This window comes from Polistes fuscatus, unplaced genomic scaffold, assembly GCF_010416935.1.
Source record: "Polistes fuscatus isolate 324 unplaced genomic scaffold, CU_Pfus_HIC Scaffold3, whole genome shotgun sequence".
NCBI classification, from domain to species: Eukaryota; Metazoa; Arthropoda; class Insecta; order Hymenoptera; family Vespidae; genus Polistes; species Polistes fuscatus.
The window spans coordinates 8,649,984-8,666,455 of NW_025113107.1; the positions used below are offsets into that span (position 1 = coordinate 8,649,984).

The 16,472-nt window shown below is 33.1% G+C and overlaps 1 protein-coding gene across 1 annotated transcript in view; it reads left to right on the forward strand.

Moving 5' to 3' along the window:
• Window positions 1-15,062, forward strand: part of LOC122520005 — a gene marked incomplete in the record, with an annotated part of 154,703 nt that extends 139,641 nt beyond the window's left edge. Inside the window, 5 exon segments of the mRNA XM_043639879.1 lie at window positions 7,612-8,098; window positions 9,869-10,159; window positions 10,773-10,923; window positions 10,997-11,207; window positions 11,295-15,062. Of these exon segments, the coding sequence (XP_043495814.1) occupies window positions 7,612-8,098; window positions 9,869-10,159; window positions 10,773-10,923; window positions 10,997-11,207; window positions 11,295-13,508 (3,354 nt within the window).
• Between the last annotated feature and the right edge of the window lie 1,410 nt (window positions 15,063-16,472).

Sequence of the window (16,472 nt, forward strand, 5' to 3'; positions counted from 1 at the left end):
TTAAACTCCGCGAATGTAGGAAGCGATCATAGCCTGCTATTAGCAAAAATAAGAATGAAGTTTAAACCCCAAAGGAATCTTGCACGAGCAACGCAAGAATCGAAAATAAACATCGAGTCACTATGGAACTTACCAACCAAACAACTATACGAGAACAGGTTGAAAGGAAAAATCGAAAAAGACCCAATAAAAGAAGAAGATAACATAAACATAGCCTGGAAGAAAATAAGAACCAATATTTTAGAAGCTGCATACGAAGCCCTGGGAACACGAACTGTAAAAAACCGGGCTAGAATGATCAAGACTCCTTGGTTCCGCCCAGAGATTAAGGAAATATGCAAAAAAAAGAAAATGGCATACCTTAACTATAGGACATTACGAACACCTGAATCATACGAAATGTATAGACGAATCCGGAATCAAGCAGCGACATTAGTAAGGCAAACAAAACAACATCATTGGGAGATTTTTTCGAAGAGAATGGAGAGTGACTTCTATGGACTACAAAAACAAATCTGGCGATTTATTAGAAATCAAAGAAAGGAGGTCAACGAAATGATCGAAACAAATCAGATCACAAGAGAAACCTGGATTAGTTACTTAACAGAACTCTATAAATCAGAAGAACCTCAAGTGGAACTAAATACGCCAGAAATAGTAACTAAAAACGACATACAAATTGTGTCCAGTGATGTAGAAACAGCTATTCGAAAACTAAAGAATAGGAAGAGCTCAGGGCAAGATGGCATCCCAAACGAATTACTAAAATATGGTGGCCAACGTCTCACACAACAGTTAACATTCTTAATCCAAAAAATACTATGCCAACACAAAATACCTGATGAATGGCGAACCAGCACAACTATAGTTATGTTTAAAAAAGGAGACAAAAAACTACCTACAAATTACAGGGGAATAAATCTTTTAAATACTTCATTGAAACTAACAACAAAAGTCATAACGAATAAAATTAACAGCTTAACGAATCTAGAAGACGAACAGCAGGGATTCAGATCAGGTAGATCATGCACAGACGCGGTTTTCATCATAAGACAGATAACAGAAAAATCAATTGAATACAACAGACCAGCATATATGTGTTTCATTGATCTGGAAAAAGCATTTGACCGGGTGCAATTAAAGGATGTTATTCACCTCCTTTATAACCGACAAATTCCGAATAATCTTATTAAGACCATAGAGAACATCTATAGAAACAACAAGATCCAAGCAAGGATAAATGGTGCCTTGACTGAACCGATTGATGCAGGTCGTGGTATCCGACAAGGGGATTCCCTAAGTCCCCTGCTTTTTAACATCATCATGGACGAAATAATAAGAAACGTAAGACTGCTAAAAGGATATAAAATGGGCAGCGAAGAAATAACCATCCTATGCTATGCTGATGACGCTGTATTAGTGGCCGAAAATGAGGATGATCTACAACGTTTACTACACCGATTTAACTGCATAGCCAAATCATTCAACATGAAAATATCGGCCCAGAAAACAAAATGCATGACAACATCAAAGACACCGTTAAGATGCAAACTGGAAATTGAAGGGAAGGTTATTCAGCAGGAAATGAGATTTAAATACCTAGGAATAGAAATCTCAGGATATGGTGATGTCGAAGCAGAGGTAAGAGAACAGACAACGAAGGCATCCAGAATAGCGGGTTGTTTGAATGACACAATATGGCGAAACAAAAACATTGACATAGAGACCAAAGCAAGAATTTACAAGGCATTGGTAAGACCTATTATGTCATATACCGCAGAAACTCGACCAGACACGGCGAAAACGAAACAGTTACTAGAGACAACCGAAATGAGAGTGCTTCGCAGAATAGTCGGAAAAACACTGCTGGATCGAGAGAGAAGCGAAGATATAAGAAGAACATGCAAAGTGGAAAATATCAATGAATGGATACTAAAAAGGAAAAAAGAATGGAACGAGCACATCAGTAGAATGGACAACAGAAGAATTGTCAGAATTGCACGGGATAAGTCACCGGCAGGCCGCAGAAGCACGGGACGCCCACGAAAACGATGGTGCGACAATTTAACAGTGCAATAGGCAGAAAAACGTCGTTAAAGAACAGGCAATTTGCCTAAACTAAAGAAAGAAGAAGAAGAAATCTTTCATGGTATCATATACACATACACACGGCTATATTAAAAAAAAACTGAAATTAAAATCTATCTGCATACATTCGTGCACACGTAACTGTATATATATAAAACTAAAATTAATATATATGTCTATCTAAAAAATAAGAAAAAAGATAGATAGATAGATAGATAGATAGTTAGATAAATAGATAGAAATAGAGTAAAAGAGGAAGGAATTAATTTTTCACAGTAGAAAGTTTCGCGATTGTGGTAACTATATCTCCAGAGTATACTCTTCGAGCTACACGCGAATCTTTCGAGAGCATCATCCCTCTGCTTTATTAAAACCTCTCTCTTTTTCTCTCTGTCTCTCTTTCTCTCTTGAGCACGATCTACGTTAACCGGATGCTTGTTATTAACGATAAAAATATTTTCCAATTAAATATAAAAACATTAAATAATTACAAAAAAGAAAAAAAAAAAACCAAACGAAGCTCGTCCTACGCGAGAGTGTAAACGAATTACGTATGCGGTATTTTTAAAAAAATATTTTTCTTTTTTTTTTTTTTAACTTTTTAGATTGACGCAGTAATAACTTTGACGTTATTAAATCGTGGATTTAAAATCTCAATCATTAAATTGGGTTATTCGACGATTTTCAGAGAGCAGAAGAGAAAATAAAAACCACGTTTGTTCGGGTAGATCACTAAATTAATTCATAAAATAGATTTTTATTTCTCTTACGTTTATCATTTTGAATAAATAATATATTTTACATATATATATATATATATATATATATACTCTGTGTCGAGATAATATAAATATAAGAAAAATAAAAGAAAATAAAATCTCACGATAAGTTTACTCAACATTTAATTTCCTGATTTTCCATTAGCGTCTTATATATATAATGTACACAAACAAACATGATATTTAAACGTTCTCATTGGTGTTGGTGAAATTGATAGGTTATCGGTGTGTTTAGGGCTCGTGTGAATCGCCATAGCAACGTCTGAATACATTTTCACTTTGATTCGACGAAGTGTGCGAGAGAGAGAGAGAGAGAGAATGAGAGAGAGTGTGAGAGAGTGAGAGAGTAAAAGGGGTAGGGAGGAACTATTGAGAGGGTGCTGAGTGCATCTAGGAGTGGAGGCGGTGGTAAGGGGGAAGGAACAGGAGGACGAGGAGGAGGAGAAAGGGGGTGTGGGGTAGAGTCACATACCAACCTTAACATCGGTGGGAGTACATACATCGGTTTATTTCTATCAACACGTGGCACACAGTGCTCGTGCTTTATCGTTATATCGACGAACTGCATTTCCCCCACTCATCAGGACTCTCCCCTCTCACTCAACACACACACACACACACACACAGGTCGAACGTGTTGGGAGAAAGTTAAAAAAGTTTAAATGACGCTCCTTGGGAAGAAGAGAGCTGCTGTTGCTGCTGCTTCTGCTGCTGCTGCTGCTCGTCTGCTCTTTCTCCTCCTTTTATATTTTTTCTTCTTCTTCTTCTTCTTATTATTATTATTCTTCTTCTTCTTCTCTTCTTATTCTTTTTCTTCTTATTTTTCTCGTTTTAAATATGAAAAGTAAGTAAACGTAATTTGATATAATTGCTTTGGTTATTCAAGAAAATTTCTAAAAAAAGCAAAACGAAGTGAATAAAAAAAGAAAAAGTAAAAAATTAATTTTATGATCATCGTCTTCGTAAAACTTCGATTCTTTTCTTTATTGTTTCTTTCTTCCCCTCCCTTTTCTCATTTATAAAAGTTTGTTCGAAGTCCGATATTTAAATTAAAAAAAGAAATAAAATAAGGAGAGGGTAGAAGAGGAAAAATTATAAGATAAAGATATAAATGAATGAAAATCGTTGTCGTTGTCGTTGTCGTCGTCTTGAAAGTTTTTTCATTGCATTTTCTTTTGGTTAAGCATGGATAATATTTACGATTTCGATGTTATTCAAAGCAGATCTTTCGAAAGTTTGGATCGCGACTTCATATGGGGTCGCGTAACTAAATTTGAGGGTCGCAGAAATTTAAGCAAATGTACAAAATTCCTGGCGGTGGTACGAGCGAAAATTCATTCAAAACCAGTTTGGCAACACTACGAGTATAATATGTCTGTGAGTTTATGAGATAGCGAGAGAGAGAAGATATTATAGAGTTAGAGTTTATATCCAGAATTGGCGAAAATTGTTTGACCTTGGGTAAAGGGAAAAATTAAAGAGAGAAAAATTCCATTATATTTGAAGTAATAAATATACTGATTTGATTGAATTCATAATTTCGATGACTACTTTGAAATTTGATTTCTCCGCAATCTCGTAGAAAGAAAACAAAAAGATCGTTAACGTTAATTAGAAATATTGCAAAATTGCAAAAGTTGATGATATATTTTGAAATGAAGAAAAATAAATCGACACCATTTTCAAATGAAAATTCTATTCTATTATCATTTTTTCCATATCTCCCTATATTACCGAGTACAAGCAAAATAAATATAGAAATATAAAATAAATATCAATGTCGCGCGCGTGTAAAATTATTAATAAGAAAAAAAAAAAGAAAAAAGAAAATAAAAAGAAAGAAATAAAGAAACTATTGGAAGAGAGGAGATTATTTAACACTGTGTACTACTCCCTCGTACCATCTTCTTTCATTTAAGCGATAAATAAATCGGCGAAGGAGTGGTCGGTCGTATGGGATAATAAAATAAAGAGAAAGAAAGTTAGTAGTTTGGATGAAGTGGTAGTAGTGATTGGTAGCAGTCGAGATGGTGATGATGGTGGTGGTGGTGGTGGTGGTGGTTATGGTGGTATGGTGGCAGAGTGTTAGAGGAGGGAAGGATTTATAGACGGTAATAATTGACGGTAACATCGCGAACGAGAGTGTAACACACAAGACACGCTAGAGAATGAGAGAGGGAGGGAGTAGTATCAGAGATGATGGTGTGTGGTTATATGTGGGTGTGTGTATACAAATACAAATTATACAAATATATATTGTGTATGTATGTATGGTACGTTACATAGCACAACATATACAAATATATATATATGTATGTATGTACATATTATATATATATATATATATGTATGGTTGGATGGATGTGTGTATGCGCTTTCGTTGAAGAGGGGTTGAGATCTACGGAAAATGACGGTACTGGTGCGTCGAGTGCATTCGCGTTCTCGCGTGAACTGTACGATATACATATGCATGTACACCGAGGAGTGGCTTGACTTCTCTATTAAAGAAGGCCTCCTGGCTCATCGGTTTCGTCATACATACAAAAGATCAACGACCTTTCTCTCTCTCTCTCTCTCTTTCTTTCTTTCTTTCTTTTCAACTTTGATACGATGCCTTTGCCTTCTCTCTCTCTCTCTTTCGTTCTATCCCTCTGTCCTTTCATTATTTTTCTTTATGTCTCTTCTCTTCATCTTCATCTTCATCTTGAAGATTTGTTGCGCTTTGACTGACACGTTACCTAAAAAAGAAAAATATTTAACGGTCGAAGAAAAAACATTAGAATAAAAATAGATGAGAAGAAAAGTTTAAGCGGGAGAGTAAAAGGGGGAAAAGAAAAAAAGAGAGGAATTTATGAAGAAGTCTTGTTATTATTGTATTTACTTTTTTGTATATGTTTTTATTTCATCATCATTATCCTTTTATTCCTTCGAAAGTGTATTTTCGTTTTCTCCAAATATATTCCCTTCATTTTCCATGTTCTTTTAAAAAGTTTCTATGTTTTTAGATTCACTGGAGCATGCGGGGGAAAAAGAAAGAAAGGAGGAGAATGAGGAGGGGAAGGGAGAAAAAAATAGAAGGAAAAAAAAAAGGGAGATAAGTTGAGTAAAAAGAGAGGGGAAATATACGAGTTGCGTGGAAGAGTAGGAGTAGGAGTAGGAGGAATAGGGGGAGTGGGAAAGGATAGAAGAGTGGGAGCAGGTAGAATAGCGAACAGAAAGAATACAGTAGGAGAGGGAAGCGTTTATCGGTGATGTAGTAGTTATGTTGGTATCTATGTGTTAGAGGAACAAAGCTTGGATGAGCACGAAGCTAAAAGATGAAAGTATAACCCGGGTAACAGTGGCTCCCAAATTGCTGGCGTTCTATTATATGTCACGTATGGACAAACTACTCGTTTTCCTCCTCCTTTTCCTCTTCTTGTTTGAAACAAATTTTTATCCTTATAAAAAACATGTCATCCATTTTTATGAAATAAATTCATTCACCGACGAATATATATTACTTCATTTTATTTGCAAGGAGTATCGATTGATTTTATATATTTTTTTCTCTTTATTTTTATTTCTTTTTATTTATTTTATTTCATTTTATTTTATTTTATTTTATTTTATTTTATTTTATTATGTAAATATGTTACAGCCATTTTGGGAATAAATTCATTCCGACGAATATTATTTTATTCACTGCCGGCATCGATTTATTTCGCTTTTCCTTTGTTTTATTTCATTTTATTAATTAATCATGTCGACGGCCATTTTGAACATTAATTCATCCCGACGGATATTATTTTATTCGCAAATAGGAATCGATTCATTCCATTTTAATTTTATTTTATCGTAATTATTGGCCTTCCTTTTTTGTTAATTATTTTTAGAGAATTATAATTTGTCTCTCTCTCTCTCTGCTTTTTCATTCTGATTATTTAATTTATTTCGAGACTATGAGATAGTTAAGAAAACGGAAGTAGATTCTTTATTTATCCGTTCGTGTTGGGAATGGCTCGAAATTTAATGTATCTAACGAACATAAAGATAAACTTTCTAATTACGACGTTGTGATGGGGCATCCGTTATGTTAAGTAAATTATTCTCCAAGCGAAATAGATAACTATCCGTTAGAGAGTTATAATAATATAAAGTTACATTTATAATTATATATCTAACTATAAACACTGATCATTATCGGCGCTACTAATATAATCTCGTGTTATTTCTTGGAGTTTGGTAGAAATATTATATGTCGGTAACTCGTTTCTGGATTTCAGTTAGAAACGAGATTAATTACCGACTAAAATGTAGGTAAAGAAGGGATGTTTAATATCAACATTGATTTTATCTTTTAATGTTTTATGCTACTTCGTCAAAGAATACAGAAGTACATAGAAGCTCGCAAGTCCACTTTTCGCGTAAATAAAATCATCTTAGTTAGTACCGGGACCACCAGTTGGCGAGAGTAAGTACTTAACGCGATGACGGTACAATACTATTAAAGATTTTTTTCGTCATCGCGTTAAGTACCTGCCCTTGCCCACTGGTGGTCCCGGTACTAACTAAGATGATTTTATTTACGCGAAAAGTGGACTTATGAGTTTTTATGTACTCTGTATTCTTTGTTTTCGTTGATAAAATGTTGTATTAAAAAATGTGTGATTTACTATTCGATTAAATCAAATATTAATTTCTAATGTCAATTTTATCATAGTAAAAATTATAATTAACAAATGTATTTATTCTTTTTTTACAGGACGAAGTACTGACGATATCGGAAAAAGTAGTCGTTCGTGTTCACGATTTGGTTACTTGGTTATCACCTTCATTGGAATGGTCTTGGGGTCGAGAAATTTTCAAACCAAGTTCACCAATTCCAACATCTTCTCCAGAAAGCAGTCCACCAAGATACGAATTTCCTCAACCTCAAGTGTTGACTGATCCAGGGATCGATTTTTCTGACGTCGATAAACAACAAAAAGAATACGAGAGCAATATTAATTCTTCGAAAAAATCCGATTGCGACGGTCAAACCAAAGTGGTTGTTCTTTCGTATCCGAGGTATTGTAGATATCGAGCACTTTTAAGAAGATTGGAAGGAGCGGAACCTTCGTGGCTTTGTTCTTCGATAGCTGCTGCGCTTGGTGGTTTTACTGCTACACCTGGAACACGTGTATTGTTCTGCAGAGACACTTTCGATTATCCCGACTTGGAAACTCATGAACTACTTTGCAACCATCTAGGTAAAGTCTTATTTTTAATTATTTATGAATATATGAACTTATGCATTTTTTCGATAAAACATTTATTAGCACGTTACTGTCCCGGATTGATTTTGAATAACATTCATAGGTCGTATAAGTGTGATCTGCAATGATTGTATAACTTTTCCATTACCATAGGTCGTAATAAATGAAATGTAAATTATTATTGAAAAAAAGATTAAATTCGATGCATATATAAACAGTATATTTACCATTATTTATTCTTTTCTATTATCGTGGGACAATGATAATATTTGCATATACATTGTATGCACTGCAGGAAATTACAAAATATTACATTAACGCAAAAAAAAAAAAATAAAATTTTTTTTTTTAATGAAATTAATTCAATAAAGTAACATATCAGACAATAATGTTATTCGAAATGAATAACATTACATAAAATCCTATTGGCTCGTTTCAAAGAACAACGATAAGATTCATTTTTACCGATTTGACCAATGGAATGTAACAATTGTCAGTTATTTATTATGAACAATAGTTTGGTAAACCTTAAGGCGGTTAACTGATGATGCAGATGAGAAGCATTTGTTTTCTCGATAAAAATAACTATTTTAGGTATTATCTTTCTTCTGTTTTCCACCTAACTTGCATTGAAATGAATTTACTAAATTAGTTTTTAACGGAAAGGCGACGAATAAAGTTGATTCGAAATAAACGTGTGTTTGGGAATAATTAAAAAGGAAACTTTTCAGTCGAATTTAATTAATCTAGAAAAAACGAAAAAAATAAAAGAACGGTTTGATCAACGTGATTGGACAACAAATATTTACGATTATTATAAACGATTGCTTAATGTTGAGTTCGTAATCATAAGATTACGTTGTTTTATTTGATTCTTTGACGGAAAAAAATTTCCATATTTCATTCACACGTTTAAGAATTCTAACCTTATTTACTTGAAGCAGTGACGGTGTCGAGTTTATAAATTAATCGTTATTGCGAATTACGAATGATTAGTTGGAAGTATAAAAAGAGTTCGTAGAAAATTAAGAAATTAAAAGTTATCATCCGAGCTATATTAAAAAATTTCATTCACGAAATCGTTTATTTTTTTTTGACGAACATTATGCCAATCGTCATGAAGATTTGCAAGAATCGAATCATTTATTTGAGGATATCGGATAAAACAGTTTCTCCTTTGGTTGAGAACAGTTCTCTTTTGCGTAAGTGTAAATGAGAGTTTGTTTTATCGACAATTTTTATTCATTTCTATTGGAGGAAAAATATATAACGCGTTAATTGAATTTTGTTTCCTTAAACAAATCCTGTAAAGCTCGGTACAAATCTTACTTTTTTTGTTTTTAAACATTTATATGTTTAATTGTTATTAGTTTCTGTAAGTTAAAGAACTTACAATTAGGAATGAAGTGAGATTGGAAAAATTAAGTATAACTTAATAGTTGCTTTGTTCGTTTCGCGCGGACCGTTAAATTGTACAAAAAATTTGACAGCTCTTGTTGTTTATTTGCAATTTGTATAATTCTAAAAAAAAATCAAGATATTTGTTTAAATATATTAGAAAAAAAAAAAACATGGTGGGAATAAAAATAATGAATAAAAACGAGAATGAATATATAAAATTTTGTGTTAGCTTTAATCAAATAAAAAATAATAAATCTAATATCTACCCTATGGAATATATTAAATGATATTATGTGATAAAAAATTCAGAAATAAAAATGGTAAATAGGTTGTTTCGTCGTCTTCATTGAAATGAATTTTCAGCGCCTAAATTGAAAGGACGACCACGAAGGAAACGTAAAAAGCGAAGTGCATCACCAGGTGAATCTAGCAACGAGAGTGAAGCTTCGGTTGCATCTTCGTCAAAATGTGCGTCAACGAATTCGAGCCAACAATTGGTACCAGCTCCTGTTGGAAGGCCACCATCATCAGCTGTACGTCGAAGCGAACGGAAAACCAGCGCCGAAGAAAAGAAATTCATGGTCGATGTACAAACTTTTATGAGTTCTCGGGGTACACCAGTTGGAAAGATGCCATTATTGGGATACAGACAAAGTTTGTATACTTTTGTAATTATTATTTTATTATTATAATTTTTTGCACTATTATCGTATTTATTATACAACGGCTTCATTTGAAAATTTGTCAGGATTAATTAAAATATTCTTTTTAATTTTAAGTTAATAATTTTTTTAACTTTAGAGATAGAGATCATCTGTGAAATTTTTCGGCTTTTATTATAATCCTTTTTAAATTAAATCGCGTTCTTCTTCATTGGTTGACGCGTATCATCGTATTTTCCTGACGCACGCGTGTTTGTTCGTATCTTTGTTTTTTTCTGTATTATTTTATTTTTTGTCTTTCCACATCATCTTCTCAATCTAATAATTTCGCTAATTCGAACAGTTAACATTTTTTTGTTTCAAACGACATTTCATGGTACTTGTATATATTTAAAATCATTTTTCAATTAAAATTACTTTTATTTATGAATTAATTGTAAATAAAGTGTATGTCACCTCGGATGTGATTAAATAATTATATTAAAATAAAATACGTCAGTCTATAATCTGATAGTGCAAAGGATTGAAAATGGTAATTAAGAAAATCGTTGAAAATAAATCGTCGTAATAAATGAAATAAATATATGAAAATTTTCTTTTCACAGTCGATCTGTTCCTATTTTACACGAAAGTACAGACACTCGGTGGATACGATTCCGTTAGTGCCGGAAGACTTTGGAAAACCATTTACGATGATATTGGTGGTAATACAGGATCCACCAGCGCAGCAACCATAACTCGTAGACATTATGAAAGGTAGGATGATAATAATAGTCCCTGAGCAAACTAAGTAATTATCTAAAATAATAAATTTCAATATTTGTTTTAGGTTGCTGTTGCCTTATGAACGGTATCAGAGAGGTGAGGAACCCAAAGTGAGATTAACACATGGAAGACGTACAAAAACGAGTAGTATATCTGAAAGTCCGGTGGATGAAGGTCAAGAAACAAGTGACTCTCGTTCTTCGGGGACACCACCGTTGATTGAAACACCTCCTGTAAACACTTCTCCACCTTTGCAACCAGTTTTATCGACAACGGTAATGGCACACATACTTTGTATAAATTTAAAATAAATGATTTAATAATTGATTTTTTGATTACTAATGGAAAATTTGATATTCCAGTCATTTCCATCAAACGAGAAACCAAAATCAGAGAATGTCGGGAAAACATCCTCTTTGCGGAGCGTGAGAGTGAAACCAGAACGTCTTAAATCATTGAATACGATAATAGCAAACAACACACCACCTACTAGCCAGCAAAGTAACCAACTGCCAAGTCCTCCACCGTCATCGAACACACCAATCTCAACTCCAAGTAGTACACCTTCGACGACGCCCACGATCGTCACCGGTAATCAAAGTGTTCTTGAACGTCAGTTGAATAGTCCACTCGTGTCACAGCAAGTACCACCGTCCTGTTCGTCTCCAGGATTACCAGTGAGCACAGTAGCTATGAATGCATCTACGGTAGTTACGTTGACACCACCACCCGAAAAAGACATGAAAGAGATTAAATTAGATCCTAAGCAAACGACTCTGTTGGCACAGGGTAAAGAAAACATACCTTTGTTCGGTGAGAAACCAATCTTTGCGGAGAAGGCGATAGTCGTTCCGCCAAGATCACCAGAAGTGATTGATCTCGAAACGGAAAGTGATACGAGTAGGGATAAAATAATAATACCAAGTTTTAAGAAGCGAAAGTTGGAAATTTTGCGAGAAGGTGGTCTCGAAGTTACCGCTGTTGATCTTGATTCGCGACCCAGTGTGATTCATAGCAGCTTGACACCGACCCCACCATCAGTCAAACCCGAGGAGAAGTTGTCTTCTTCGCCGTATCCACTTTCTGTTACACCCAGTTCTGTGCCGAAGCTTATCTCTGTCACTGTTACACCTGATATAGGACATATGTTACCATCACCTCAGGAAAATAATCAGACCAATCATCAACAGCAGCAGCAGCAACACCAGCAGCAGCAGCAGCAGCATCATCAACACCAGCAGCAGCAGCAGCCTCGGTTTCAATCCCAAGGAAAACAACATCCCGTCCATTATAATAACAATAATAGTACGACGAACAACATCAATAATAATACGACGAATAGTAAAGTTATTAATCTTGGTAGTTCGAACAATGCTGGATTATTGCAATTATACGCAAATGCTAATATGATACCAGCGTCGGCTACGCAAATGGTTAATTCTAATCATCGTTTTGTACCACCGAACGTTCCTAACGGGAAAATAATATTACCGCCGAAGGTTACGCAATCGAGGTCAATTTTCGCGCACAACGAAAAAACAGTATACGGAAATCCAAAAGACATTCTCATATCTCCAAAGTATCATCGTCCTCTACAGCAGCGGATACAGCCACAGACGATTTGTAACAACAGTGACTACAGTGGAAACGGCGGAGTTCTCGATCTTACTCAAAAGCCAACTGAAAAAGCTACTTTTTCGAGGCCGAGTCTCGAAATAGTGAGGGTACCTGTAGTGCCGAGGCCTAATCCGCTCAATTTAGAAATGAGGAAATCACCGACGATTAAAGATAAACCAATGGAATGTACGATAAAACGAGGCTCGTTTCCAAGTTATCAAACAGTTCTCGATAGTCGGACTATGGCATCGAATAATTTAGAAATCACATTAGTCAATCCTAAGCAAAAAACTAATTACAACGGTGTACCGTCTCACGTGCAAATACCGAGCCCACCTAACAGAACTAGTAATCATTATCATTCGGTAGCACAAAAGAGACAAATGAACGGGAAATACGGTGGAAGGAACGAACCAGTGTCACCTTATACACCAAGGAAACAACCTACGCATCCCGTTATACCCAATGTACCTAATTTAAATCATCTGAATAGTGTGAATCCTTCTTATCCTAGAATGACTAACGTTCAACAACAAATTTGTATAGATAGAAGGAAAACAAGCGAGGCTGGCAAAGATCAGCAGCAACGTAGAATTAGCGACGGTGATAAACCTGTAGTGTTGCAACCACATCAGCAAGACATAAGACAGACAGCAGAAATTGGACGGCGTCACAGTGTATCAAGTATACCTTCCGGTTTTATACCCACTGTGCCACCAAGCAATCCAGCTTTTCTTTCGCAACTGCCAAACACTTCAGGCAAGTTCCTACCAATGTTGGACCCCGTGTACTATTCAGCCTTTTACAATGGCTTGTTTCCACCTCCAATACCACCTGCCGCTGCATCCTCCTTTCTACCACCGGAGTTCAGCGCTTACTACAAGGAATTATTAGCTTCCTCGCAACCAAGACTGGGGATGGCAGGGCAGCATCAACCTGCTGTACCAACATCCAAATAGACAATGGGATCTCGTCCAGCATATCTGGTCTAACAAAAATGGATGGTGGCTTAATTTTTAAAGACATGATCCGTTGGACTTCCTTGTTGTAAATAAGTGTTAAAAGTATTCATGGAATACCAAGGAAGAGATAAAGAGAGGACAATATGCGAATAATGAGCGGCGATGCATAGTTAAAGAATATTTGTGTCATTTTTACCACCCGTACGTCACCGTCGTTACTTTCACATCTATCTAGATTTTAATGATAAAAAAGAAAGGAAAAAAGGAACTGTTCTCAAAGCGATAATTAGATCAAAGAACTTTTAAGGAAAAAGATGAACATTTTTAAAATTTTTGTATCAGCGAAGATGTTCTTCTTTTTTGTTATATACTATTTTTCTTTTTCCTTGTCAAAAGCAAAAGCATTAATTGTATAGAAACGATGAGAGATTATTTCGTTGAACTGCGTACTAATATTCTGTGATAATAAGACAAAATAAAGAAAGAAAGAAAGAGAGAAAGAGAGAATAAGAGAGGTAGAGTAGAGATAGAGAGTGGTGCAACGTTCCCACGAAAGCAAAGTACTTTTTATATATATGTATATTGTCAGTGCGTGGCAATACAACGTGCGTGTGTTTACGGTCAAACTAAACAATTATTATAATAAGAGAAGGTATTTTTTTAATTTGTTGAACTCGATTTATATATATACAAATCTTTATGCAAACACGCGTTTTCGTTTTAGTTCAGGAGGTTGCTACCACTCTGGAGAAAAGAAAGAAAATTTAAAAAAAAATCATCTGGACGCAGGTATTGATTTTTGTAAAGAATAAGGAACAAAAAAAAGAAAGAATTATTATACGATAAGGTTTATGTTTTTTTTTTTGTTATTTCTTTCTATTCTTGTACATTTTATTTTTTTTCCTTTTTTTTTTTTTTTAAAAAAGAAGCATATACATTTGTGCGGTGTGGTAAAGTAAAGTAAGTAAGTAAGTAAGTAAGTAAGTAAATAAATAAAAAAATAAATAGATAAATATATAAATAAATAAATGAGTGAATGTGGATGAATTAATTAATTAATAAAAAAAAAATAGGAAGAAAAACAAAACTTGTATCGCAAAATTCGGCAGGTGACGACAAATGCGGGTAACATGTATGCGTGCGAATAAAAAAAGAGAAAGAGAGAAGAAAAGCGTTCGATCCTAGCGATGGTCGAAAATCAAATTCGTGTAATAAATATCGTTATTAATGTAAAGATGAAATACTTTACATAATACTCGCGCGAATAAAGGAGAGAAATAGTAATAATTACAATAACAATAAAAATATTAATAATAATAATAATTAATAATAGTAATTACAAAAAAAAAATAATTGCAACCTTATACTACTGTAACAAACTTAAAGAAAATTTTCGTGATCGGATCAACAGCAAAAATAATAAAAAAGGAACAAAAAAGAAACAAAATAATAAAACATAAAACAAACTTCTATGCGTTCACACAATTACGACATACACTGAACTATTTAGTCAGCTGTAAGTAAATAAATAAGATAAAATTATAACAAAAATAAGAGTATAATAATAATGAAAAAAAAGAAGAAAAGTGCACGTTTATGCGATTCCTGTGCTCTAATGGATGATGAGAAATGTACATAGTGTATATATATATACATACATATATATATATATATAAAAATATAAAAAGATAAAGAAAATGATAAAAATGAATGAAAGAAAAAAGATATCAGCATAAAGTTTAAGTTAGATAAAAAAAAATAAATCATTTATTATTATCTTTCAACGTGAATTACGTTAAAAGAAGAGGTGCGAAACTCTTTAAAAAAAAATGACACGTGTATAGGCTGTCTTTATTATTCGTGTGGCCAACGATCGTCGTCGTATCGCTATTTCAATGATTAACGATGGACGAAACGATATTTTGTGGATAATAATAATAATAATAATAATAATAATAATAATAATAATAATAATAATAATAATAATAATAATAATAATAATAATAATAATAATAATAATAATAATAATAATAATAATTAAAAAACAATAAAAATAATAATAACAATAATAATTATTATAATTATAATAATATTATAATAATATTATAATATTAATATTAATATTAATAAAACAATACTTTTTTCGTCTGCTCTGTTTTCACAACAACAATTAGATAAATTAAAAACGAAGAATATTCGTTGCTAATTCACTTTTCTTTTGTATTTTCTTTTTAACAATGTTTTTTTTTTCAATCAATTATTTTATAAAAATAATTTTTCTTTATTTCCTATGAATGTTATTTAAACTTATTCTCATTAATGAAATTTGATCTTCGAAGAAAGGAATGTTAAAAATTTTTTTTTTATTTTTCCGAGATAATTATTTGACGTTTAATTAATTGATCGATTGACTGATTGAATTGTTATATTTGATCGTGCGCGTTTCGCGGTCCACAAAGATGAATATGTCTATTATAAAGATTAACAAAAATAATTAAAAAAATAATGAATATAAAATTTGTGGTATATCCGTGTTATACGGTAGACATATTATTAGTGTATGCTCTCGTTTAGGATATTCTGATAACGAAAATAAGAAATTAAAATTAATTAAATAAATAAATAAATATAAAATATATATATACTAATTGATAATATAAAACAACGTTATTAAACATTCGTAAATTTAAAACATACGAGAGAAAGAAAGAAAGAGAGAGAGAGAGAGAGTACGGTCTACTACGTTGGACCAGTTTTAACAGAAATCAGATTTCTATATCGATCGATGTCTTTCAAAAAAAAAAAAAATAAAACAAATCATAAGTTCGTATCACGTGACCTTTGACTCGTTTTTCTTTTTATGTTGTTTGCGACTTATTCAAAACTTCATTAGTTTTTTGTGATTTCTTTAAACGCGTGAACACAAGCGACATTTTGTTATTTTTTATATAAATACTTTTA